The sequence below is a fragment of the Cuculus canorus genome, chromosome 6, assembly GCF_017976375.1.
Source record: "Cuculus canorus isolate bCucCan1 chromosome 6, bCucCan1.pri, whole genome shotgun sequence".
NCBI classification, from domain to species: domain Eukaryota; kingdom Metazoa; phylum Chordata; class Aves; order Cuculiformes; family Cuculidae; genus Cuculus; species Cuculus canorus.
In genome coordinates this window covers 10,412,912-10,440,887 of record NC_071406.1, presented here as the reverse complement: position 1 = coordinate 10,440,887, position 27,976 = coordinate 10,412,912, and the positions used below count along the sequence as shown (strand labels likewise).

Genomic DNA, 27,976 nt, shown 5'->3' with positions numbered 1-27,976 from the left:
CTTTCTAACTTCCTGGGCTTTTAACAGTTTGTTTACACTGATCTCCTCTCCCTAAAATAAAATTCTTTTCCTAGGGGTTTTAAGTATGTCTGTAAAGAAGTGTGGGTCCTGGGAATGTGGTAAGTATTGCCACATTCCCCATGCTTTTTAGGATAGAAGATATGATCTTTTCAGCACAAACAGCTTTGACCACTCTTCAAAACAAGCCATCAACTCACTATGGATAAAACCACATTTACCTGATGTCCAGCTTGCTCGAAAGAAAGGGGGAAACATCTCAGTTGAAAGGTGATATGCCACGAAATCTCCTTTCCTAGGGAATACACCCCCAGCATTACACATCTCTTACAAAGCTCTGGAACTCATCGACTCAATCCACTCTTTTGCCAAGAGAGCTGTGCATTGAATTAACCCCCTGAACAGCCAATGTGATCTGCTTGGACTTTCTCTTTGTGGACAGTAACTATGTTCAAGTCTTCACTTTCATTAAATATTTCAAGTGTGTCGTTTACAGTCAGGTCTGAGATTTAGTGATTTACCTGCAAAAAGTCAAGGACAGGTCACAACTGAAAAAAACAAAATCAGAAGAATTTGGTCATGAGGATTTTTCAAATTTTATTTGAAAATAGTGGACTGTAAATTAATTACCAAATTATTTACATAGGTAGTACTGTGCTTTTCTGGCCCTTCACTCCAGCACAAAATGAGCAGGTACGTGGCTGAGGATTCTCATTGGAGCAATTACTGTGCTCGAGGCAAGGGTCACAGAGTCCTTGACAGGCGTGGCACTACCGGTGATTCTCTTCTCTTTGCATAAGAAGTCGCTGACCTCACTGAACATAAGTACATGTAGCTGGGACACAGAAGGCCTCATGGATTAAGGGGATAAGCAGTGCCAAGGCATGGATTTTGTACAATTCTTCTTATCCCAGAATAAGGGTTTTATTTAGGGCTTTCAGCTTAATTTCTTCCACACGTTTTTGAACCTTCTCTCTGAGCTCACTGGTTTGGAGTTGAAAATGTCCATCTGGGTCTCTGCAAGAAGTTTAAATGTCATTTGTATTAATAATAGCCAGTGGAACTACTCAGGAGCACTGACCAAAGCAAAGGAAGAGACACTTGCACATAATTTCTCTGTTTTTTTATAATGAATACAGAGGGTATTCCACTACTTAAGCAGAACTGAAAAAGGAGTGAGACTGCGAAAGAACACTCACTCTTGCCTTGGGCTGTTAGGAAAGCTAACCATCTGATAGGTAAACATACATTAGACTGAGTTTTATGTTTTATTTGTGAAGGAACATATGCTGTAATGGCCGGAATGGGAGCATCTGCATGAAAAATTGATTTGCCTAAGGATAAAATTCTGAAAGTGCTGTACAGAAGCAATGTGTTCTCTGTCATCTTGTGAAACACCATCCCTTCAGTAACAACAAAGAACTTTCCAGTGACAGGATAAAGGATTGGGACATTATTGTTTCCTAGCTTTCTTTTTTTCCCCTTCTTTACAGAGCCAAAAAAGTAGGGAAGCTTTCAACAAATAAATATCAATACTCAGAGGTGTTTTATATAGAAAAGTATCTTAATTTTTTAAGAAAACACCTAAAACTTCAAAAACAAGAACCTTATGTTTATAAAACTACTTATCCATGAAAACCATCATCCAACATTGTATCTCTGCGGAGAAAAAGGTCACTCTTTAGTTATATAAGCTATCCTGAAGCCACATGTTCTGACAAAGAGATTGTCATAAAACGCAAAAAGCAGCACTGAGTCCAAAACATCTGTGTTTTTACAGCAAATTCTTTTCAATCAAAGCTGTAGTAATCACAATACAGCAATCAGCGTTTTGTCAGAGAGCTCATAATACACAGCACTGTTTTAAAGTTTAATGGCTGGCAGTTGCACAGGATTTCAATGTCAATCAAATAATTTCCCTCTAAAATTAAAGAAAATGAGACATTCAAATATCTTGATAGCTCTGAAAGTTTCAGGCTATTATGGACATTCTGACATCCAGGTCACAATACGACTAAAGAGGGAGCAATTGTTGACCAAAAGGGTCACTGAAAAGCAAAAGCCACTGGTCCAAGGACATTGAGTATCTCTTCAAAGGCAAGAAAACTGCCTCCGGTGTTAGATCATATTGATAAAACTGAAGTCAGAGCCATCCAGGCCTCTGTGCTATGTTCACAGCTGCTTTCCCAAATCCAATCCAGAGATTGCATTTGCAGTGCAAATTTGCTCAAAGTACCAGATCTGCCTCCCACTCATCATGGAGCCCCTAGAGCACCTCATTGTGACTTTCCATGTAACTCTGAATGGGATGCTTGTCTTCAGATTATTTTCCATTCTTCTCCCATAATTTCAAATTATACCTACCTTTCTTCTTTTGCTGGTTTTTCTTTGCCTTCTTCTGAAAGTGCCTCTCCAATCTGTGGAAATTCAGCTCTCACCATCTCTGGAGTAAGAAGCATTTCGAACTCAGTTTCGTCTGTCTCACTAAAAATTAGAAAGATGAAAAACAATTGGGCTTTATACTTTTAAAAGTATTTTTCAGCCAACAAAAACAGAAGTATGTCTCATGCAAGAGGGATGTTGTGCTTTTGTCTTTGAGGATTTCTTGGGACAGATTTAGAGACATCCATACACATGGTTAAGACACAAACAATCACACTGAATACAAAATAGAGGACTTACTGATCAGTTATGTTCTCCCTGTCTCTCTCAGGCAAGTCATGCAGCACTGGTGGAACATCTCTTGGAAGCATATCTAAACTATATGGATCCCTGTGATAGAAATAGCATCAGTTTAAGATGGGCAGTGATTAACTGCACTCAATGCTTATATTTTGAAGCTTCACAGTAGTTGTAGTTAAAATGAAGCTGATGTACTTTTAAATATGGTTGGGAAGTCTGACTATACCGGAAACTGCTCTGATATGCAGGAATGTGAGCCTGACAGATGCTCGCTGCCACTGGGTGCAGGTGCCCATATGTTAAAGGTTATATTATTCATATTTCTGTAGGACAGACAGAGTTTGTACCTCCCAGGGTCTTCTGGCAATGAACGAAAAAGCATTCAGGAGAGATGTTATTGAAAGTCCAGATTGGAACTCTCCTTTCAGGGCTAGGTATTCCCTCTAATGATATTGTACTTAACCAGTCTTTCAAGAAGGTCAGTAGGGGTTTTCCCCACTGGTTTTGGATTTCTGAGCAGCAATTCATTCCACTCATAGGCCCAGTTTTATTTGTGGGACTAGCTACTGGTCACTGTAGTTACAGAGAGCAGAAACTGGAGCAGGGTAGAGGTACTGGATATTCAAATTCTTTCTTACCTAGATAGTGTACTTGTCCGTGTGGGAGTGTTAGAAAAAGTGGAATAAACCACTGGTAAGAATCTTCTCCATTCCATTACTCCACAGATCACTTCCTGAAATGACAAGTGCTACAGTGATCAGACCAAGAACACATAATGCAGTGGAGAGAAGGACTTGCAAGACAGAGCATCTGACTTCCTGGCTGAGAACTGAATCTGGGGAGCTGCAGTTCTCTATATTTAAAAGATGATTCCTCCACTGCAAGGTGATGAAAATACAATAGACAACAAAAAGAAGGAAAGAGCAGGGAAATACTCAGAGATAAATAAAAAAACATAAAACTGAATCAAAAAAATCATGGATAAAGCCTAGGAAGAACAAGTTTATTCTAACCCACACACTGACTACTTAGGTGTCTGCATAATTTATCTTTGAAAATGTCTTCTGTCCAGGACAATTCTTCATCTTTTTGATTCCTTGGAGCAAACGCTCTGCAAGAACATACCCAAGCCAGGTACTCATACAATAAGCCCAAAAGGCTGTACCTCATGATGCAGAAATTTCTTCTGTGTGACTGGAATACTGGATCCTTTGGGGCATTCCTTGGTAAAGGTATATTTTGGATGAGGACAAAGATGATATTCAATATTTGTTTCACAATAGGCCAAAGGAGGTAAAAATGGAATTAATCCCGGAGTGGGGTTCTAAAAACAAAGAAGAGATTATTTTTAAAAAACCGTTCTGAGCACTGTAAAGAGCTAAACTGATGAAAATTCCCTCCTTAAAATTGGTGTAGTCTCTCAGATTCACACCTTTGTCTCATTGTGACTGTTCCGTTCAGTGTGACCCTCCATTTGCTGTCTCTTCCTCTCACCACAGACCCATTATTTGATGGGTTTATTCACGCTCTCTGCTCAACAGCAATTTAGGTGTTTGGGAGAAGAAGCTATTGCCTGTTTACTCCAAAATCCATTGCTGATTCTCTTACAGTTCGGAATCCAAGAATGGGAACTGGCCGTGCTGTGGGGGAAGCTAGAGAGCATTTTGCCATCTATTTCACTGCACCAGCATCTGTTTCTGAATGCAGCCTAGCCCTGGGTCATGCGATATCAGACTGTGCCTGACTCTTAAGCTGACATGACATGGGGATTAAAGAAATGCACAGAGGATCTTATCAATAAGTCCACTGAAGTCCTGGCTGCGTGCAGTGAGGACAAGTTTATGTTGTGTATGTCACGCCAAGACCACCAGATGAGTTTATTTGGCTCTGGGCCATTGCAACTAAGACATACTGAAAGACTGAGCCACCCAGGCAAGGCTCAGGGTCATGGTGGCTTGGAGATGCTGCCTGTACCCATGCACAGCACTTCACTGAGCTATACAGCTGTCTGCTGGCTCAGGGACACCTCAGGGTCCTCCAGGCTGCGCTGCACTGTGTGGGAAACACCTTCTGTAGCTGGCTCCAAGTAGCATAATTTAAGTGACAATTAAGTAATGTGTTTGTGAATTTTTTTTTAATGCCTGTACCTAGTAATTTGGAAATGTGGTTTGGGGATGCTGCGAGAACTATTGGAAACTCTAAGGCAGCAGGACACAATGTAAGCAAAGAGTTTGACTTTCCTTTTCTCAGTTTATCTACGCATCAGGCAGAACTGCAATCCTCTAGCTGAACATAAGAAAAGACTGCACCTGTCATACCTACCTGTGGGAGAGGAGGTTTTAGAAGGACCGAGATGCCAAGACCATGGCTTTTCTTTTAACATCCAAGGGATGAAACAAATGGAGAAGAAAGGAAGGGCCTCATGGTGTTTCAGGGAATCCTGGGATCAGTGACCATTTGTGGACTGTGAGACTGGAAGGGTCTCCAGTTCTCTCCCATCACTAGCAACTTTGCCTTGTTATCCCTCTCCTAAACTGACCAAATTCCACCCTGAAGTGAAATTGTGCCACTCTCAGTGGGATGAGCTCTGTGACTCCTACCTACCAGGGCCTGCACCTTGAAGGATTACTCTCACTTTGGATAGTTTTATACATCGATCTACTGAAGAAAATTGCCCACCAATTCCACATTAGGCTTCTGATGAAACAAACACCTTTTCCTATCCTTTCTTAGGTTCTTTCTGGAAATCAACTTCTACTTACAAAAATGCGAAGTGGGTTGCTCTCTGTAGGGTAGACTAAAGCTTGGGGAGGAACCAGTTTTAAAAGGCTGATATCTCTTTCTGCTACTTCTTCGGGGGATGTTTTGTGAAAATCCATCCTCTGGGAGGCCAGGTTAAGTTGCCCCACAGGAGAAGCAATTACTTGAATCAACTCATCCTTGAAAAACACAGACATCAAAGATTTTCAGAGTTTCGTAAGCCTTGTGATATAAAAAGCAGAGATAAAATTCATCAAATAATTGTAGGAATGTAGGGTTGGGAGTGACTTCATTACAGTTTGCATTTGAGATGATTTGTTACCTGGGCTCCCTGACGCAGTGGTCGGGAAAGTTTTCGAGGTTTGTAACTTGTGGCTGCATGGTGCGTACAAAATGGCTTGTACTTCATAATGCTGAAATGCTGAGGAACCTAAGCGCAAAGAAAAAAGTTTGCTGCAGGAGATGACAAAACCCACTTCTGATTAACCCACAGACGGAATGGAACATTCCAGCTTTGTCACAGGCAGTTTTCATCTCTGAGGTAAAAGATACTTGGATCACTATTCTGGAACATGGTATATGACCAAAACCTTGAGAAGCCATACCTCACCAGGACAAGCTGAAGGAGTGCATAAAGGAATATTTCCATTCTTGCTTTTCTGTCATCAATTTAACAGTTTCTTGATCAAATTCTTTGAACTTAATGGGGTAAAGAAAAGCTAGGTTAAGTAATATACATAACTGATAAATGAACCAATGTGTAATAAGGGGCAAAGACACTACAAGAAAGCTTCTAGACTTGTTACAGCACTTGGAGAAAAAAAAAAAAGTGAACATTGAGCCAAAATCTGCATTGACTTGAACCTGAGGATATATTTTCACTTTGATAGGGTGCAGCATTTTGACCTTTTTTCTGTCCAATAATTGGAGAGAAAAGGGTTTAGAAGTCAGGAGAAAAAAATGTTTCTATACTTACAAAGTTGAAAAAACACCACATAGCTCAATAAGTGTTTGCATGTCATATTCCAGAGTGAAGGAACTAAGCACGCAGAACTGGATGCCAAATAAACAGAAGACCACTATTACTTTCAAAAAGGAAGGACACTTTAATAATGTCACTCTTAAAAAACTGTGTGGTATGCAGGGCTTGCAGAACCCTCATTCGATGGATTTTGTTGTTTGAGATATAATAATTTCAGCTGAGGTGATTCATTCCTCGCTGAAGAGAGGGGACTATTGCAGATTATAAGCTTATTAGTTGTGGAAACAGGTGAGATTTGTTTTTAATAAAAGAATGCTGATCACACAGTCATATCAAGGCAACATTTCTACTGGGCCACACACTGAGGCCACTGAATCAGACAGAAAACGTGTCTAACTGGACTAGTGAATGAGAGAAACTTTATACAGCTGAGGGAACTGTACTGACTCACCTTCAAGTCATAAAAAGGAAGAATGTGTCTGACTTTCACATCTACAGATTCGATAGGAACTAGGCCAAGAGCATCAGGTGCCTGTAAGAATACAGTATTAAAAATCTAGCTGTATGATGGGCATTTTGTTCTGTACTGGCAACAATCCATCAGCACAACTACTTGAAAGCATACAGAAATAATTATGCAAACATCTTCTTTGATATTTCTCCTGTCCTTTCTTCGACTTCGGTATTTCAGTTATTTTTTATTTCTTTTCTTCTGCAAAATTATGGATGTTAACTAACACTGTTCATTAATGCATTACTCAGAATTTTAGAACGCAATTAAGAGAATGCGAAGATTTTTTTTACTGTTTTCAGCAGCATCCTTAGCAAATCTGAAGTCCTGAATTAACTTGTCAGAACCCCAGAACCCCATTCACAATGTGAAAGTTTAATAAAGGCAGTATCAGGCCTGGGGCCAATGTCTTAGGTAAAATTCTATCTTGATGTTGGCCATCATTTTAGTGACTATACTTACCAAATCACGGTGCAATTCATGGGAACTGCAAAAGGGGAATTCAAAAGGCAATAAACGATCTTCAGATATCCTGCCAGAAATGCCCTTATATTCTTCATTCTCCTCTGTTTTGCTGAAAGTCCTATTTTCTGTCATAAATGGAAAGCAAATATTAAGATTTTTGTAATGTATCTTAATACAATATATCTGTTTCAACAACAGAATCAAGCCACAAAATACATTCCTAACATCTTCCTAAGACAGAATGTATCTAGTAATTTTAATATAAAAAGTAAGGTAATATTTCCTAAAGGTTTTAAATGCCACATCTACAAAAGAGCAGGCACAATACTTTGACTAGCAGACAGATCTAATTTCCCTTTTGCTAAAAGGACATTACTGCCCCCTCATTCCAGCATGGACCTCTACCTCATTCTGCTCAGCAAGGCAGAGACAAGCCAGAAGTCCTCTCTTACAGCAAATGCCATTATGCCTTCTACTTGAAGCATCCCTGCAACTCCTGCATACTGGGAATTAAAAGTGCCCACTTGCAGAAGCAGGAAAAGGTTCGATATGGAAAAGTGTTTCATCAGTTCTCAAATGTGTGTATGAGGGGGTGGGAAATAAGAGACACAAATTCTCTTCTGTCCCCAGTATACCCAAATGTGACTCCCATCCAAGGCACAACTGACTTTTCAAGGCCAGCACTTTCATTTCCCCATAAAGTGATTTCTTGAAAGCACTTGTAAGGGGAAATGATAAGGAGGAGAACTCAGACCAGTACTGGATACTTAGCAATGTATCTCATGGTTCCTGCCATCCCACTTCACTGAGTTCAGATATCTTGCCTTGATCACATTTCGGTGTCTTTCCCTCTTCCATCTCCCATGTGATAAGCTCTTCTTATCCTATGTCTCTAACTTCGTGGGCTCCACCTGGTCTGTTTACACACGCGTGTTTTTCATACAGTCCCACGTGCCCTTTCCTTGTTCCTCAGGCCTATAGGCAGAACCACAGAATGGCCTGGGTTGAAAGGGACCTTTAAAAGATCATCTGGTTCCAACCTTTCTGCCAGGGGCAGGGACATCTATCACCAGGCCAAGTTGCTCAAAGCCTCATCCAACATGACACTGAACATTTCCTGTTATTAGGTACGTAACCTGCAAGACCCCTAGGGAGAGTTAATCACATTTTTTAAATCTGCTAAATAATGTGTGTGAAAAAATAGACATATATTGACTACAGCTATTTCTACCTTGTCACACTTCTCTTTTTTGTTTGAAGACTCCTTTGTAGGGGCTCCTTCTTTATGTTTACATGTCAATATATATGCAATGTACTTGACACACTGCAGTACAACCTGAATTATCATAATTCATGGACAAAACATCAACTTGTTCTTCTACTCCTTACCAGACACAGAGCCTTTCTCCAGACCCCTGGCTTCTCTGGTTAGCCCACGCAACAGAAGCAGCAAACGATTTAGCCGAATCTGCATCACAATCTGAGAGTATGATACTAAAGTTTAATATTAAGCTGAATACTCTAAGATTTACAGCCATAGAAACATGCATCCATTAAAACTGCATTTATTCTACACAGCTCACTCAGACATCTCTATTTCAGGTTTTTTTGCCGTAGTTTTCTGTTTAGGAGGGAGAAAATAGGGAAGAAGACATGTAGAATGGATCACAACTCCACAGTGACACTTCACAACTAAAACAGTTCAAATCTGCATTTAGTCTTAAAAGTTAATTAGATGCGTTTTGGCTAGGTCTTAGTGTCTACTGTGTCTTCACTTCACTTCAGCTGTGTCTACTGGCATATACGTATTTAACAATGGGTGAACAATCAGCTGCCCATATGAGTATGAAAGAGGAGAGTAAGTAGTAAACTGCACTGTGGAATTTGCCTGGTGCCAAATATCACAGGGCAACAGAGAAAAGTCCTAGATTTTAATTTTGGAAGAGCCCATTTAGCCACATCTTTTGTGCAAAACAGGAAAGAGCATGTTGTTTCAGGACCTGCATATCAAACCTAATATTGTGGGTTGTGGGAAAGAATAGATTGGAGAAGAATATCCAAACTTAACCTAGGAGAGCAGGAAAACTCTGTATTTCTTGCTGCATTTAGATTTGCTGGGAAATGAGCACTGAAGATGCAAGATGATATTTAAACTCAATGAGATGAATTATTTTACTGATTTAATCTTTAGCTTCCAAGCTGGAAGGGATCTTAGGAGGTCCCAACTTCCTGCTCCAAGCAAGGTCAGTGATGAGGTCAGACCAGGTTGCTCAGGGCTTTATCCAGTCTGGACTTGAAAACATCCAAGGATGTAGACTGTACAACCTCTCTGGGCAACCTGCTCCAATGATTGACTGTTCTCGTGCTGAAAAACTCTTTTATTATGAACAGCCCACACCTCTCTTATTTGAATCTATGCCCACTGTTTCCCATGTTCCCATCACGCACCATTGCAAAGATCCTGGCTCCATCAACACTAACTTCCTCAGAGGTGCTGGAAGGTGCTGCTCTCCTTCCACTTTCCCTCTCCAGGCTGTGTCTCTTCACTGAGATTCCTCACAGAGTAAATGCTCCAGACCTTGATCATCTTGGTGGCTCTACACTGAACTCACTCTAGCTTATGGATGTCTAGGGGCCACGTATTCTATATGCATTTTGAAATCTTCTCTTTTTTATGCAAAAGTATTTCTTACTTTTTAAAAAAACTAAATTCGTCTGGTTTTGTTTACTATTGACTGAAATACTAAGCACCACCAGAAGCACCAGCTGAATACAAAACTTACTCTTTATTTTCTGGTGAAGTAGGGAGGTATTTATTAAACTATCAAATCCCTGGATAGCTATGAAGACTCCTTACATTCTATTTTGCATGTTCTTTTGGCCTGTTTTCAAAGCATCATGCAATCACACTGCATTCTTGTTATTCACATTACCTTGTATGCTGCTTGTTGGAATTGCCTCAACATCCTGTTTCTGTTGTCCCAGGGGTCATTACAGAACAAGTCAAACGTGGGATGGACGCTTGGATGCTGCGTGGTATTTTTTAAAAGAAGAAACAGAAAAGAAAAAGGACACCCCTTTTACAACTAGACAAGGGAGAAATATTCTCCATCCCAAGCCGCTCCTTGGCATGAATCCATGTGATTTCTAAACACTGAAATCGAGTCAAAACATTCGCAGTATTGGCATTTAACCAGAAATCCCCGCTGTAAGGCTTAATGGGAGGTAATCACCACATATTTGCAGATGCAATGTGGGGAATGCAGAGATAACGTAGCATGGTCTGCATTCACACAAATGACAACCACATACTATGACTTAAGCGTAATACATGGGCAATCGGTGGAGAGGAAGGACTAGGTGTCTACCATACACTTCAACTTGCACAGATGTGAAGTTGAAATAGCTCTAAGGGCTCAAATCAAGGACCCAGCAAAGCAGATATCTTGTGTCCAATAATGGCTGATAGCACATACCTACAGAAGAAACTTACTAACAGAGTGGTAGTTTCCCAGAATAACCTCTCCATATCTAGTGATCTCTGGCTTCAGTCTTACTTGAGGCAGAGGTGATGCTTCTATAATCAATGCCTTAAATTGTCAGAATACTCTTTGAACACAAGTAAATCTCTTTCTTGATGCATTAATCTCTTCTTCAGTTTTAATTTGATACGACAGAAGAATGTAGCACTGGAAGAGACTCCAGTGGCCCCAGAGTGCAGTACCTCTCAGTAGCAGGGAAGCTACTCAAACAACATTTAGATTAGGAAGGTCTTCAGGACACTAGCTCTACACACCCTCATGCCAGGCCTCACCAAACAACTTTCAGCCCTTTGTAACGGGCATTAAGAGCATATAATAGCTTCCATAGCTATTATGTTCCTCAAGAAGGAGGCAGTTTATGTTGCTAATATTCAAAGTTCCTTCAGTATCTCTACCTATAGGAGGATATCTATTAAAGAAAGCTTCCAGTAGTTCTAGGAAATGGATTTTAGGAAATACCTCACACCACAGAGATGGACAAAACAATCTAAGTACCAGAAAGGTTCCTATCAATCTACCCTGTAGGTAAAGATTGCAAATCTTGTGATATGCTTAACCTTACCTTTAGGCATGAGAAGCTACTCCTGAGAGAACTTCCAGAAATAAGCAATATGAATCTGAGGACAGGCCTACAGATTTCAACTTGTTCTCTTATTAGATCAGAACATCATAAGATGAGTTGTACATGTAGCACAGTGCTTGCCCTACTGCACTGAAAGTAAAAAGGCAAGTAAGACATTCACACAGAAATAGAAATATTAGGAGGAGAAGTATTCAGTGCCAAATATCTATGATGTTTGTTAGCTTAGTAGGTGATAACAACACATAGCAGGTGATAATAACATATAAACAAACCTGGTCAACAGGCCGGATAACACGTCTGAAAGAAACTTCTAGTTCATTCCTTTGAAACTCCTGTTCTATGATAGGATCTCCTCTTTGGATCTAATTTGTCACCAGGAAGAACAATCATATTAGTATAAAACATTCAGTGAACACTTTCCTCCCTTACAATTAGTGGAACTCATTTACAGTGTAACATCCTGGACATGCTTAACAACACTCTGACTTCATTCCTTTCTAAGGAGTGATTATTGCAACCCTTGAGCAAGTCAAACAAAGTAAAATAATGTCTTCTGGGGGCTGAGTTTCAATCAGATTTCTGCCCTGAGGAAACATGGCTTGCTTTGCACAGCCACCATCAGCCAGAGAGACGTTACCAGAAACAACACCATAATTTAGCACCCAAACAGATCTTCACAGATTCCACTTACAGAAACTTCATGCAGCTTTCCCATGTTCTGTCATGGTTTCCAATGGAGCCAGCTCTTTAGTCTGTTCATGTGCAAACCAGTTTAGTACTGAAATCACTTCACTTCTCTGAGATCCTCTCAAAGTGTTCAGAAATGCTGGATGAACACGAGTGCTTCTTTTCATTACACCTGTTGCATCCTGGTCCTACTTACCTATTGTCTCATTACCAGGATACCATCATGTCTTAAACAAAGACCTTGGGGTTGTTTTGCAGAGTTAAATTCTCATGTTTTTCATGGACTGAGGTTTCAGTTAGCATAGAAGACCAACCAGTCAAAGGTCTCCAAGACAGCCACTCACAGGCTGTATGACATAGTGGCTATGTGAGCAAATGATGGAGGGATAATACATACTCTGTGCAGCCTAATGACAATCAAAGTGAAGAAATTGACAGCATGAGCTAAAATATTCCTTTGTCAGAAAGTCATGGGGGCAACTGTGAAACTAGCACAGATCTCCACAGACCAACAGATAAGGGAATAAATGTTTCTAAACAAAGTTAACATATATATATATATATATATAATTCAGTGATAACAACAGTTTCACAGTTTGCATCCTCTTTTTACTCACTTTGTCCTTTGTTAACATTAAATATGTTTGAATTCATTCACAGTGCCTAATTCAGTCTGTAAATTAAGCCTTTATCGTATCTATACATAATTTTATTCCCATAAAGAGCTCCTTGGAAGTCAGTGGGATGTCAGAAAATATTTGAATATCCATCAGGCAGGATAAGAGGGGCAAGTCTCACTTCTGGAGGGCTGTGCACATGGGGAAAACTATTTCCTGCCACCAAGTATTGCTGCAGTCACCTCCATGGAAGATGACCTGCAGTCTGGGGTGACTGGAAAAAAACAGAGTGGGAGAGTGAAGGTGTAGAAGAACAAACTGATGATCTCCCCTTGGCTCTGCATGAGAGTTCCATCTGGGTTTAGCTCTCAGACTGTGAGCCACTCAGGACATCAGCTCTTCAGAGAGGTATGATATAAACAGAAGGCTGGATGCAGCCATAACACTGACAGGATTATGCTGCAATATTGCACTGTGATGTGGCTGGGAGCAAATTTGCTAGTCTGGGCAAATATCTAGTTACATTTCCATTAATAACTTATCCTTTTCTCTGTGTATCTCCAAGATAAAATGACCTCAGAAATGGTACAGGAATAACAGAGACACAACTGCAGTAAGAAGTACAACTTGTACAGGTTTGTGTTGATGTATGAAGAAAACCTGAAGATGTAGAGAGCTCAATATAATTCACTATGCGCTGCATAATCTGAAAGTATAAATTTGTTTTTAAATCTATAGAAAAAACAGTAAAGACTAACCTTGTATTGCTCTTCTTCTCTTTGTCGGTGTTCAATAATCTCTTTTTTACATTCCACGGAAATTGGATCTTTTCCTTTATGAATTTGCCTGCATTTACAGTGGAGGCAAGAAAAATGCTTTACTTAATATACAGTTTGCTTTACTTAAAGGCTAACAGACTTATTTTTCTCTTCCTAAGGTACCTAGTGGTCCATAACATTCAGAATAAGAGCAGATCTGTGGATTGCAAATGAAGCCATGCTGTCCTTACACACATGACTATGTGTTTTGCTTTATTCTATTTGATATTCACATGCCATTCTGTCCACTCTGTTATATATTTTAGCTCTGATTTACAGACAACCATAACAAAAAGCTTCCTTTACCCTTAAGGGCACAAGATGAGATGCCTGAGAACAAAGTTAGGTGAACAAAGTTTTCAGCAGGTTTCTTTCTGAATGCAAACATAAGACAACCAAAGATCTCATTGGGTACTTCCATGGCTGAGTATTGAGACTGCGCTCAGGGAGAAGAGAGAAAAATAAAAGTAAAACTACATTAACTCAGCTGTAAAGCAAACCTATCAGGACATGCAATGGCAGTGTTATGCACTAATGGACATTGCATACATCATTCACAGAGGCCTTAGCTAAGCAAACCCCAGAGCTGTTAATGTGGATAACTGACACTTACCACTTCAGATGATTTGCTTCCTCTTCCTGAATATTTTGTTTAACTTTTAGTTGAAATATGGCTTCCTTCATCTGTCTTGTTTTTATCTCTTCACTGCCTGGGCAAAGGGCTGCAGGAATATCAGAAAGCCACATCACACCTCCAAATAGATTGAATTTTTAATTGGGAAATCCACCCGCTATAATAACTGAACTTATTAATACACAAAGCTAAGGTGAGATTTCTTACAGAAACTATAGTCACATCAACTCAGCAATTCTGAAGCCGAGTTCCTCATCAGAAATCTACAAATAATGCTAAGACCAAGTTTATCCTGCTCAATTACATTACCTTTTTTCAAGTCCTTCATCTTCAATTTGCCTGGTTCCTGGTTCAAAACAGTGGCTACAGCATACGGATTTGACAAGTCTGTGGGGAATCTGAGGTTCTGGTATTCAATTTCCTATGAGATATAAATTAATAGGAAGAAATAGAAACAAAAATTTTCAGCCCAGAAAGTGATTATTATCTCTTCACACCTTTACTTTCTGAATAGGCCTCAGTCGTGGTTGGATGAACGGGTCTCTTCGCCACACCATGGATTTTCTTGCAGCTTTTTTCTCTGAATGACTTCGTTGTTTGTCAAAATGTTCTTTTCTAGGTGTCAGGAGGACAGATATTGCTCTTGTAAGTACTCTGTAAGTGGCACACGAGTCTAGTACATGCATTTACATCCCCTTTAGATATGCAAGGAGACCGGAAATTTCTCTCCCAAATTACAACTGGAACCAAACTTTCTAATCTTGTCAGCTTCACAGCTCATGAAAAATCAGGTACAGCCCAAAAGACCTTATTGCTCAAAACATCCTGTATCGTGCAGTGCCTCGGCAACAACAGTAACATAAAGCAGGCATGATAGAAAGTCAGGATGTTCAATAATTCTTTAAGGATGTGTAAGTTCTTATTTTTACTTTGATATGGTTTCGCTTCATACAGATTAAGAGCATTCTGAGCAAATGATGAAAGAGAGCAGGTACATGTATTAACACTTGAATGACATTAATGCATTTTAAGTCTCCACAGATGCAAATGCTCAAAATGATTACAGCAAAATGGCATGAAATACAACAGTACTTCTATAGAAGCAAATAAAAACGCTCAAAGATCAGTTGGACGTACGTACATGAGACCCAGACGTGGTGTTGATGTTCCAGTGAACACACACATGTAGGGTTTTGAGTGAAACTGTAAAATCCGTAACTGCATTGTCATTCGTGCTGTTCCATACTCAGTTGGGGAATATTTCACAGTGACTTCCACTTTCCCGTTGCCTGGAATTATTCCTGTTAATAGAGGAGAAAAATAATAAGAATTCATGTAATGTGAGCCTGCTTAAGTATGCTGAAATTGATTCTGCCATACATTTCTTTCAAACGACATTCATGTTTGAAGAGGTGACAGTAAGCATGGAAAATATTTCAGGTCTCAAAGTACCTTTCAAGAACTTCTGGTTGCCAGATAATGGGAGATATTTTTCAACAGAAGAGAGTCAAGAGCAAGACTATAATGCTTGCTACTGATGTGAAATAATTGACTGTTTATATGTAGAAATTCTTCACTTGCATCTGCCAGTCTTAAGTCTCTGGCACTTCCTGCTTCCACGAGCAAAATATTATAAACATAGTCCTCTGTGCCCTTCAAGGTTTGGGGAATCATCTGGGTTTGATGCAGTACTTGTCTGTACTTGAACTTATTTCCTTATTTACCTATCCTATTATTTTTTCAATCAATTTAAGACCCTTTATATCCCCAAATATTCAGTGCAATCCCAGGATACAGACACTGATGCTCCTCGCCATTTCTGCAACAAGAAGCTTATTAAAATCATCAGTAATATTAATTTCTTAACTCTGCCTGGTTTTCTGTAGTTTTAAGCACCAGTTATCTTCCTTGAGAGTGGGGTCTTTTGTGTGTGTAATTTGTTAATAGCATGTCATCATTACTGATCTCAGCGCATAAGGGCTTGAGTAGGAGCTGGAACTTCTTAGTGCTTTTTAGACGGCCCTTGGTGACTCAGAGTCGCCTCTGATAGCTGCCACAATTTCTGACTCAACTTTTACTGGGTTGATGTTTTTTCTGGGGTATTTTTTTTCCACTCTCTACTAGGAATGAAATGAACTCAGAAAGCATGAAATAGTTCCAGCCACTTTGTCTATGACTGTGCAAAAGCCCAAAAGCTTCTTGATTAATTTTACACCTTCTTCATAGTTTTACTCAATTGTCATATTGTTCCTTTCCTCTCCTGATACATCAAAACCTCTTTAAGCACAGTTAGAAAGAATATTATTCTGAACAAAACAAGGCAGCAGGATGGTTCACCTCTGGGAACAACACATCTGATATAATCCAACTACTGCCTCTGAAGAATGAAAATCCAACTGACAAGACAGGGCAAATTCATAACAGTGTACACAGAGGAACAACAGGTACTTTTATTGAAGGGCCATAAAAATTTAAAGTTTAAATTCCAGTGTGACAAATGGCACTAGGCTCCAGATTTATGAAGGTTCTTATTTCTTTATTTAGATATTAATATATTTCCATGGAATAATTCCAAGTGACTTTTGCAGTCAGGTCTCACTCATTCACACAATTTTATCAGACTACCTGGGCACGTACATCCTTCTGCTGGCACCTGGCAAATGTCACAATGACAGCGGCCGACCTGTCAATAGTTAGGTCTGCCTTAAGATAGAGCCCTCTCCAGCATTAGGCATGAAAATAGCCGAGCCAAAAGCAGACAAAAGTCCCTGCCTCTTGTAAAGCCCACACACAGAGGTCTAGACTACATCTGACCTCCACTGGTGCCCCCCCATCTGCAGCGCTGTGCTTTGTGCCCACCACTGTGCCAGCTCCTGAACCAACAGACACAATTCTATCAAATTCTTCCAGACCACTAAGGAAAAACAGGAACAGGGATACGTTTGATACAGCAGAGGTCACCTTTTATTTCCTTTGTGCTCCCAGTCAAGTAACATCATGCACACTTATCCCACAAAGACAGATGCCTGTTCCTTCAATGGGGCAGGAGCCAGACAGTCGGCGGGGAAAGGTGTGATAAAGTGGTGAATTCTGGGCTTCCTCCCCCTCTCCTTTCCAAAGGAGCAGACAAAGGCCAGGTGAATTGTTTGGGATGCTCGATATTTTGCCAGAGGTCTGCAGCTGGGCATTGACAAAAGAAATCTACCAGTCACAGAGCTCTATGTGCCATGAGGCTGCATATGGCTAATAGTTATCAGCCTGTGCTTACCTGCAAACAGTCTGAGGCAAAGGCTTTTTCTGCGTAATACTGAATACACTGTCACAAATAACTACACTTAATAAATGCAGATTTAATGCTTAAAATTTTAAATAAATTAAATCTACCAGATGTTGGCTGGACAGTGAATGCTCTGTGAGGCTGAATAAAATCAATGTGGAATTCAAAATCTATCGGACAGCTGCACTGCAACAGGATAACATATTCCTTACTGAAAAGAAAGGACAGAAATTAATGAAACTACAGTTAATCATCAATTACAAGCTGGAAAATTACATTATACACAACATGCACTGAATTTATCTGTGTTCAGAGGGATGGGTTATTTATTAATATGAAAGCAGTCATTTCGCATCGTTCCAAAATAATATTTCAGATCTTCTGCTCAGTGAAGAAATGAGAGCTAAATCTTCATTTGAATGCTGATTATTTTACATCTTGACTTACTTCCTCCTACCCATACAGAAACTGATTACAGAAAAATTTATAAAAACTGTGTTTTAGAAGTTTCTTACATGTATCCTCACATTCTTATGAACTGCAATATCTAGCACAAAAAATCCAGACTGGAGGAACAGTAAGTACAGCACCACATATCAGCCTCCTCCCATGGTCCTCCTCATGGAAGACAATGAGAAAAGGCTGTGTAGTTTTCAGAATTGTTGAAAACTCCAGCACATCAGAATGACTGGACATTAACGACTATAGAAATAATGATATCATGGCCTGATTTTCATAAAAAACCTTTAAGTCTCATGTTGTGTGAGGGGTATTAGCATACATCTTTTCAAGCTGTCTTGCTTTTGTATGCAGCTATGTTCATGTATCAAATTGAAACACAAAAGCATTGGTGTACCACCATCCATCATCCTACAAATCAACACCAACTTACCCAAGCTTATTTCTGTTTCTTGTAAATTGTTTGACCGAAATCCTATCCCACTGATTATCAAAGAATGCACATTATACACAGTGTGCCTTTGGAAAGCACATTTTGAAATGCCTAAGGAAATAAACAATCATAGCAAAGTCCTTTTCTCTCTGCCTTAATATGACCTGTTCATGAAGAAGATGTACCAGCAGACTGGGGAAGTAATTTGTTTTATGGAATAGTGCAGCTTCTACAGTAACCACAGGGCCTTAAAAACAAGAAAACTTTACCGCCTGTTGCCTGATGGACTTTCTCCACACTTAAGGAGAAAGCTGGGTGGTAAAACATAGGTCTTATCCTACCTTATGGAAGCAAAAGGCGGCTTTTCCATTGACCTCAGTGGGTTATGGACTGAGCCCATAGTCCCTTTGGCTCTGTAAAGTACCAAGCACCTCAGAGAGCTTTCATTTTTAGGAAAGTATTTAATAGCCTAGTGATTAAAAATGCTGGTAAAAAATATAGTCTGAAGCCATCAGTTTTCTCTTCAGGAACTCTTCCAAATTCCCTCAGGGGCATCTCTAAGCATCCCTGTTGTGGTGAAAAACTTTCCCATTATTTAAAATTGTTTTTTGTACTCTATCTAATCTCTTCTCTGTATTCTGAGACTTTGACAATTGTGTACACTTTATCACTTGTTATAAAAATGGAGCAAATAAACAGAAACACATCATGTCTGGAGGAAATCAAGAGTTATACTCAGTCCTGTGAGAAAGTTGTAACATAACTTCTGACAGATTCACTAGAGTTTAACACATGAAGGTGGATTAAGACACAAATGTTCATTCTACAAAGCTGGCCTCTTTTTTACTGCAGAATTTTGCCTTTTCCTTGTATGTGCCTTGCCTATTCATATTTCTGTATTTCAGTAAAATTCATGAGTTAGTTACTTCCAACTCATAGGCTAAGACAAAATGCAGCTGCCAAGACCTTCAGTTCCTAGAATTCACTCAGATTTTTACAGTAACACAAATCACTATAATTACAACTAATAGTCCATATACTACAGAACTAGACCCTAATCAACACAATCTCCCATCTTGTTTTCCCCTTCCCAGTTCCTGCTAACAGTTACCACTGATTACTTCATAAGAACAGCCAGCATTATACCTATGCAACAGACAAAGTAAAGATGAAGCCTATGCCATTTAGAGCTCCAAATCAAAAGCTCACTTTAAATGAAGAAAAAAGAAGCAAATGTAGTGACTGATCCATCTCTAGACTGATGTTAACTATTTGCTAACGCTTATCTTTACCACTTCATAGCTTCATTTCCAGGACTATTCATCTTGAAGGGAAAATCCATTCACTTAGGACTATGAACAGCAGACATATTGCTTCACCATACAATGAATGAAGTGAGTCAGCACCAATATAGACTAACTGAAACCTCAGTTCCATCTAGGTATATGTTTAGTATGCACAACATTTACTTTCCTGTGAATGTGTGCTTTAAACGGTTCATACATGGAATTAATTTGCAGTCCAGATGATATCTCACTTCTTTAAAGCTTCTAAGACGTGAAGTTGCACAAATAGAGGAAAATGAGATATTTCAGATTTTATGCACGTCTCACAAAAAGTGGACAAATGTCTGTTCTTATCTCACCTCTTACCAACTGGTACATCGGGCAGATTTATAAATGATGGAAATTCCACAACATTCACAGCAGGGTAAGCATGTAAAGGTACAACTAATGTATCTTCTCCCTGCAGAAAAAGCGGGTAAATATTTCTCTCTTACAATGAATAAATGTTATGGAAAGAAGCTTCTGTAGTAGCAGGCCAGTAAGTGGGCATAAAACCAAGACCATCACTGTGTCGCCCCTTAAGATATTGATAGTCTACGTGCTTTCAGTATCCACATGTCTTTCCATACTTTCAGCAGCTATCTAGAGCTCTTCCCAGCCTGCTCAGCTATGACATTACACCAGTGTGGCACAAAGACTGATCTACTGGCAATGAATAACAGAAAAAGGAAGATATTCTACCCACAGCTCTGAGATGTTTAATTTTAAATGCTCCAATCCAGACTTCCTGGGAATAAAGCCATGTGGCTCTAGGAGATTAACTGTACCTTTACAATTAGCATTTCACTTTCTTATCACAGCAAGGCATGCTGTTCATATACTGGGCTTTACGTGTACAGTGTCATTAAATTCAAGGAAAAGAAAAGTCTTACGTGGAAAACTTTCAAGGCTTTTTCAGAAACCAATATTACCTGGTAAAGAGTATACAGGTTTTTGAGCCCTGTGCTTTCGTTTGTCCAAGAGCTGAGGCAACTCAGCACCTCTTGGGTGCTCTTTTAGGTTCTTTCAAAGCTGTCTGGATATGGTCCTGTGCAACTGGCTCTAGGCAGCCGTGCTTGAGCAGCCAGATTGGTCCAGATGACCTCCATAGATTCCCTCCAACTTTAGCCACTCTGTGATTCTGTGATTTACTTTCTCATTATCATCATGTCCTAATCTATTTTTCATTCCATTGTAACTGTAAATATATTTTATAATACATCCTCACCTGGCAGTGAATTCGAACGCAGTCATAGTAATATCGCCACTCATCAGGACAGAAATCGACACTAACCGTATATGATAAGCCAGGGACAAGCCGGTGCTAGAAAATGATTCAAAGTAAGATAGAATGTGTGTGAAAGCTGCTTATATGACACAAAAATCAGCGGTGCATGCAAAGAGCAGTGTGAAGGCTTTCTGACACTTACTGTTTTGTTGTATTTGATCTGAAAATATTTTGTCTGGGGTGGTATTATGTGAAGGTTTGCTACATCACCAGAAATATTTATCAGCTTCTGTAGAACAAAAGAAAAATAAAACCACAAAACACTTTGTAGTACAAGAAGTCAATTAAGAAGGCCAACTGTACTTTTTGTGTGACTATCTATAGCAAAGAAGCTGTATGAAACAAGGAAAGAATAATTTTTACTTTAGTAGAAATAATTCTGAATGTGTTCCGGGTTTAAAAGAAAATTATGTAAAACTTGCATTTTTATTCTTTGGAACCAAGTCTCAATTAATTCCTTACCTAGGAATAACAGTCTTGCTAAAGAAGACGCTACTGTTGAATCAAATTCTGTTCCTGTTTTGCTGTTGTGCAAAAGGAATAAAAAATGACACAACCTATGGACTTAACTTTCAGAGGTCTGACACAACAGGAATCATGTAATAGTCGATGGTTTTGCTTTGAATCACAAGGCAATAAACCCTTGATTAGTGACAGTTCAACCCATAAAGCATCCTGTATCTTCTTTACATTACATTCTTGTTTACATTACACCTGGAGGACCTAGTCCACCATAATCACCCAACCTCCACCTCAAAGCACCACATCAATAAAGAATGCAGACAAAGGGAAAGCAGAGGGAAGAAAAGGAAATACCCAAACTATACACAAAGAAAGGTAATCAAACCTGTGACAAGAATTGCTTTCCTTAGATCAAATTGCTCTTGGCAGAAGGCCAGATGTGCTTTCAAAGTTTTCCCAAAAGTGAACATATTTGCAGACACAGTGATGATCCAAGTACATTTTAAAAACAGTCTCTTAAGGAGTTAAAGCATGAATCCTTCAGTCATGACTTGCAAGTCACATATCACTAATAGGAAAGTAAAATAGCGACTAAAGGACAGGGATGCACACAGCATGGTACTCGTCTATTTTGGTACCACAGGGCCACTGGCTTTAAGTGCTGCTTTTTACAGCACTCCACAGAGCAAAAGGCCTCAAGACCACAAGCAGTCTACTTGGCTTCTGTCGTCCACTTACGAGCCCCCGGAGGATCGCTGCTCTGAGACTTACTAGTGTCTGTTGGTGATGTTTTCCAATCTCATATCCTCCATAGTGTAACACAGCAGGCTCAGCCTGTATAACCTTGCTCCTCTGATGTTCTGAATAAATCTCTACAGAGACACATAATAAAACAGAGAGACAAGGAGACCAGGTGAAACACACATAATACTTGCTACTTACATTGATTAAGTATATTTATGTTGCACCCAACATATAACAGAGGAAAAAAAATGAGAGAGAGATTATTTGTCCTGTTAAGCAGACATGATTCTTTAAATGGAAGGTTAAGACAGCATCCACTACCCCAGCAGATCCATCATCAGTTTATCTCTTGGCCCCATGGCTTCAACAAACCACCCCAAAACTTTAGAGTCACTCAGGAGCTGTACAGCCCCTATTTTTTCCCCGACTACCTCTCCTAAAATTTAGGTTCACAGGAAGATGCAATTTAAGCAACAGGATCGAAGTTTTGCCTTCGCGTTGTGAGGGATAAAAAAGAAAAACGACATGCCTGCTAGGATTGCTCCAAGGTTCGGGAACAGCGAGAGAACAGAAACTTACTTGATTCCAGCAAGTGATGAGGGACATAATGGCTTTTTTTAGGTTCCTCCACTAGGCTGTCCAGAAGGACACTGGGTATTTTCTTGAAGGATTCATTATTGATCGTGACTTCTGTGGACGCTGATTGAACCATGTCCATGTTAGGAAAGAAATGGAGTCAGAATGGTACTAAAATTCCTCAGTACCTGGGGGTGAATCAAATTAACATAATGATGATCAAAACATCTCCCCTTGTACTGGTAACATCTGTTGCATAATACTGCCTAAAAACATTCAGGTGTGGGAGTTACCTTCTTTTTTTACTAAAACAGATTATTCTCTGTGTGTGCTAAGTACAAGGACAGAGTGATTGCAGGAAACCTTGCTCCCACCACATGCCCTGTCTAGGCATGTTCATCTGTTCTAGAGCTTATTGGGGACATTTGGCTTTCAGGACCATGTAAAACATCTTTCTCTTCCTTCTTTCCCCCCTGTACAGAAAAGGAGAGAAAGTTCTTCTTATAACTACAGAATCACAGAATTACTTAGGTTGGAAAAGACCTTTAAGATCATTAAATCCAACCCCTAACCCAACATTGCCAAGTTCACCACTAAACCATGTCCCTGAGCACCTCATCTACCTGTCTTTTAAATACCTCCAGGGATGGTGACTCAACCGCCTCCCTGGGAAGCTGGTTCCAATGCTTGACAACCCTTATGGTGCAGTAATATTTCCTAATATCCAGTTTAAACCTTCTCAGTGCAACCTGAGGACATTTCTTCTTGTCCTATCACTTCTTACTTGGGAGAAGAGACCAATACCGGCCTTGTTACAACATCCTTTTGGCTGATTGTAGAGAGTGATATGGCCTCCCCTCAGCCTCCTTTTCTCCAGACTAAACAACCCAAGTTCCCTCAGACACTCCTTACGACACTTGTGTTCCAGACACTTCACCAGCTCCCTTGTCCTTCCCTGGACAAGCTCCAGCACCTCAGCATCCTTCTTGTACTAAGGGGCCCAAAACTGAACACAAGATTTGAGGTGTGGCCTCAGCAGCTCTGAGTGCAGGGTTATGATCACTTTCATACTCCTGCTGGCCACACCATTTCTGACACAAGTCAGGATAGGATACTGTTGACATTCTTGCCCACCTGGGCCGCTGCAGGCTCACATTCAGCCTGCTATTGACCAACACCCCCAGGTCCTTCTCTGCCAGGCAGCTTTCCAGCCATTCATTGCCAAGCCTGTAGCATTGCATCAGGCTGTTGTAACCAAAGAGCAGGTTGGCTGGCACTTGGTCTTGTTGAATCTCACACAATTGATGTCAGCCCATGGATCCACCCTCTTCAGATCCCTTTGCAGAGCTTTCCTGTCTTTGAGATCAACACTCCCACACAACTTGGTGTCATCTGCAAACTGATTGAGGGATCACTTGATTCCGTCATCTAGATCACACTAAGCCCTGGGGAACACCACTTGTGACCGGCTGCCAACTGGATTTGACTCCATGCACCGCCACTCTTCGGGACTGTCCATCCAGCCAGTGTTTCACCACTATCCAGACTGATTTCTGCAGAGATGTTCTTCTAATCTCTCTTGAATGTTTGAATTGTTAACTTACATATTTATTTTTAATTTTTAAATATTAATGTGAGGGGTAAGAAAACTGGCATTTGAATCTTTTGTTTGGATCGCATCATCTGGGTTATTTGTTTAGTGAAGATGTCTGGAAACATAGAAGACCACGGGTATTATAGGTCCTGTGTTAAGTAAGCACAGTTATCAGAACATAAACTTCTCTAATGACAAGTGCAAATATTACACAATAAGCAAACCAGACAGAAGCCACCTACAAGAAATTATCTTCATAAATATAGCACGTAGCCCTTGGCTCTCCTACGAATCAGACAACTGCATGGAGAAAAAGACAAGATACTTTGGGAAAAAGTACCAAGTTCAAAAGCCATATTAGATTTTTCAGCCTTCAAGAAGGGAGATGAAAACACCTCATTTAGTATTTGATCTTTTTTAATGGGAAAATGGGCACACATTAGCTTAGGATGGTGCCACATTAAGATCCGTGCACACTTGAACTGACTCAGTGCCAGACAATATACACCCTTCCTAGCAGGGTCTGGTCACAAGGCACCTTTCTGCTCCTGGAGCACCAGCACAAAGGCTGATTAGATGCCTAGAGTTTGGTTGTATGATCCACACTATGGCAACAGTTTAAAATTCAATAGTTGTGAAGTTGAATTCTTAGTACCAGGAGTGGTATTGTGTTTGTTTTGTTGTTTTAACACTCATACTGGCTTGTATGACCTTAAAGGGCACCAACCTAAAATGAGAATCATAGAATCATTAAGGCCAGAAAAGACCCCTAAGATCATCAAATCCACCTGTCATCCCTGCACCACCATGCCTACTCAACCATGTCACAAAGTGCCGTATCTACACATTTTTTTAACATCTCCAAGAAAGGAGACTCCATCACTTCCCTGGGCAGCCTGTTCCAATGTTTCACCACTCTTTCAGTAAAGAAATGTTTCCTAATATCCAATCTAAACCTCCCTTGATGCAACTTGAGGACGTTTCTTCTCATCCTATCACTTGTTACTTGGGAGAAGAGATCAATGTCCACCTTGCTACAAGCTCCTCGCATGGGGTTGTTGTGGCCCAAGTGCAGGACTTGGCACTTGGTCTTGTTAAACCTCATACAATTGATCTAGACCCACTGATCCAGATCAAACAGAGATTAACACTGATCAATAAAAGTTTGAGGGAATAAGGGCAGAGAGGAGTGATACCCAGTGTATGTGGATCAGCATTTTTGAGGACTGAAAAGGTCCACCTCCCCCATTATGTTTTATGGTCCCATCTCTGGTATTTGTCTGGTTTTCTAGTCTGTTTTAGGTCTTTTAGGCAGAAGCTGAGAGGTGCTTCTAGCGCATAAAGTGCTGCTTTGATTTATGGTCTTGTGCATTATTAAATAATAAATAAGTAAGTAGTTTAAACTAATGTACTACCAGTACCCTGGCCACAATAATATTTTCCATTTCGTGGCTCCAAGCACATATATTCTACCTGCCACAGAAAATCTGTAAGGACTGTGTTATTGTGCACAACAGTGAATTTCTCCTGAGGTAGTGAGACCACCCGACTTGGACAAAAACATGCTTAAGAAATGCTAAACGTAGGGCTTACATTCTTTCTACTTGTGCTGTTCAACTTCAATTTACACAACTGCTATCCTCCTTCTCTTGGTCAGCATTGCCCATCAGGAATGCAAGTTAGAAAAGCTGTAGACAGGTTTATATTAGCAAAAGATTCCTTGTGTAATCTTACCATCAATTTAAAGTGATGCTATCACTATCACTCACCACTGCAGTGTTCCTCAAAGGGCTAACACAGGACTAATGTTTACATGCCAAGGTCCTGGAATCTCCAACTGATAGACTGGTCTTCTTAAGCTTTACAGGATACCTGTGTCTATCTTTAACACAACTTTTTCTTTGTGCAAAGCCACAAACAGGAGAAGTCTGGGGCTGTAAAATCCTGCTTCCATTGGAGGCAATGGCAAACCTCACTCCAAATCCCCTCAGGCCAGGGTATCACCTTTGTTCTGGCTGCATGTGGGATTTCTGATCCCTTGGTGCCTCACAGTGCTCCTAGCACACCTCATCACCAGAAAGGGATGCAGTACTATGCCATTACGTACTGCATGAGATCTGCAACAGCATTGACGTGCTCTAGGAGCAACGGAAGTTGTGCTTTTCAGGTCCACTCTGTGTTAATTAATGTAATCCCTATTCTACTCAGTGCTTGTCAGGCCACACCTGGAGCACTGTGTTCAGTTTTGATCCTCACTATACAAAAAAAGATGTGGACAGGCTGAACAGGGTCCAGAGAAGGGCCACTAAGATGATCAGAGGACTGGGAAATCTACCACACAAAGTAAGGCTGAGAGAACTTGGTTTGTTCAGCCTGGAGAAGAGAAGGCTTAGGGGAGACCTTGTTACCATGTACCAGTACATAAAGGGTGTCTACGAAGAGGATGAAGACTCCCTTTTTACAAGAAGTCACATGGAAAAGACAAGGGGTAATGGGTGTAAATTGCTCCCAGGGATATTCCCATTGGATTCCAGAAGAAAATTTTTCAGCCTGAGAACAGTTAAACACTGGAATAATTTCCTCAGGGAAGTGGTAGATTACTCTACACTGGACACTTCTAAGGCTCCTGGAGTACTGTATCCAGTTCTGGAATCCACGACATAAGAAGGATACGGAGCTGTTGGAATGGGTCCAGAGGAGGGCTGTGAAGATGATCGGAGGTCTGGAGCACCTCTGCTCTGAGGACAGGCTGAGAGAGCTGGGGTTGTTCAGCCTGGAGGAGAGAAGGCTCTGAGGAGACCTTAGAGCAGTTTCCAGTACCTGAACGGGCCACAAGAAAGCTGGGGAGGGGCTTTTTACAAGGACATGCAGCGATAGGACATGGGGAAATTACTTTAAATTGGAACGGGGAAGATTTAGATTGGACATCAGGAAGAAATTCTTCACTATGAGGGTGGTGAGGCACTGCCACAGGTTGCCCAGAGAAGCTGTGGCTGCCCCATCCCTGGAGGTGTCTAAGCCCAGGCTGGATGGGGCTCTATCAACCTGATCCAGTGGGAGGTGTCCTCCCCATGGCAAGGGTGGAGCTGGATAGGCTTTGAGATCTCTTCCAGCGCAACCCATTCTATGACCCCTGAGGACCCTTCCAACCCGGCATGCTACGATTCTACGTCTCTAACCCCACCGACAAAGCTCCCCCCCGCTTCCCCCCCGCCCCCGCCACCGCTCTCCCCCTCCCCGCTGACCCCGCTGCTCCCCTCGCCGCGGCTGCGGGCGCTGCAACCGGACCCCCCCACCCCCACCCACCGTGGTGCGGCCCGGCCTCACCTCAACGCCGCGGCGGCTGTGCCGGTTGCCGGGCAACGCGGCGGCCTGACCGGGCGGCACCACTCGCGACTCGGAGGGGGGGGAGCATTCCCGCAGGGGCGGTGCGGGGACATCGCTGCGGTTCAGTGGGGGCTGACTGCGAAAAGAAGAAAAAAATACACTTATTTTTTTCCCCTAGTACGCTTCCTTCCC

General features: G+C 40.8%; 1 protein-coding gene across 4 annotated transcripts; it reads right to left on the bottom strand.

Annotated features, from left to right (window-relative positions):
• Nucleotides 1–305: 305 nt before the first annotated feature.
• Nucleotides 306–27,976, bottom strand: CFAP221 (cilia and flagella associated protein 221). 4 transcript variants are annotated; one of them, XM_054070704.1, is made up of 24 exons: nucleotides 27,785–27,976; nucleotides 22,867–23,051; nucleotides 22,315–22,415; nucleotides 21,224–21,310; nucleotides 21,022–21,117; nucleotides 20,114–20,214; nucleotides 17,684–17,787; nucleotides 15,441–15,600; nucleotides 14,797–14,914; nucleotides 14,609–14,720; nucleotides 14,279–14,387; nucleotides 13,606–13,693; nucleotides 11,816–11,905; nucleotides 10,352–10,447; nucleotides 8,808–8,898; nucleotides 7,416–7,543; nucleotides 6,894–6,974; nucleotides 5,783–5,890; nucleotides 5,463–5,639; nucleotides 3,866–4,024; nucleotides 3,339–3,433; nucleotides 2,701–2,790; nucleotides 2,383–2,502; nucleotides 306–1,035 (listed from the first exon to the last, which is right to left on the bottom strand). In XM_054070704.1, exons 2-24 carry the CDS (start codon nucleotides 23,003–23,005, stop codon nucleotides 924–926), a joined length of 2,562 nt encoding a protein of 853 aa, XP_053926679.1. In that variant the 5' UTR covers nucleotides 23,006–23,051; nucleotides 27,785–27,976; the 3' UTR covers nucleotides 306–923. The 4 variants fall into 4 exon arrangements, with proteins under 4 accessions (XP_053926679.1, XP_053926680.1, XP_053926681.1 ...); XM_054070705.1 differs by having other exon boundaries at nucleotides 14,609–14,705; XM_054070706.1 differs by lacking the exon at nucleotides 5,463–5,639.

Coding starts and splice junctions, on each gene's coding strand:
- CFAP221 (XM_054070704.1), bottom strand. CDS start 23,005: ATGGACATGGTTCAATCAGCGTCCACAGAAGTCACGATCAATAATGAA. Junction 14,388..14,608: donor GATGAAGGACTTGAAAAAAG/GTAATGTAATTG, acceptor ATATTCCTGCAG/CCCTTTGCCCAGGCAGTGAA. Junction 13,694..14,278: donor GAAGCAAATCATCTGAAGTG/GTAAGTGTCAGT, acceptor CTGTAAATGCAG/GCAAATTCATAAAGGAAAAG.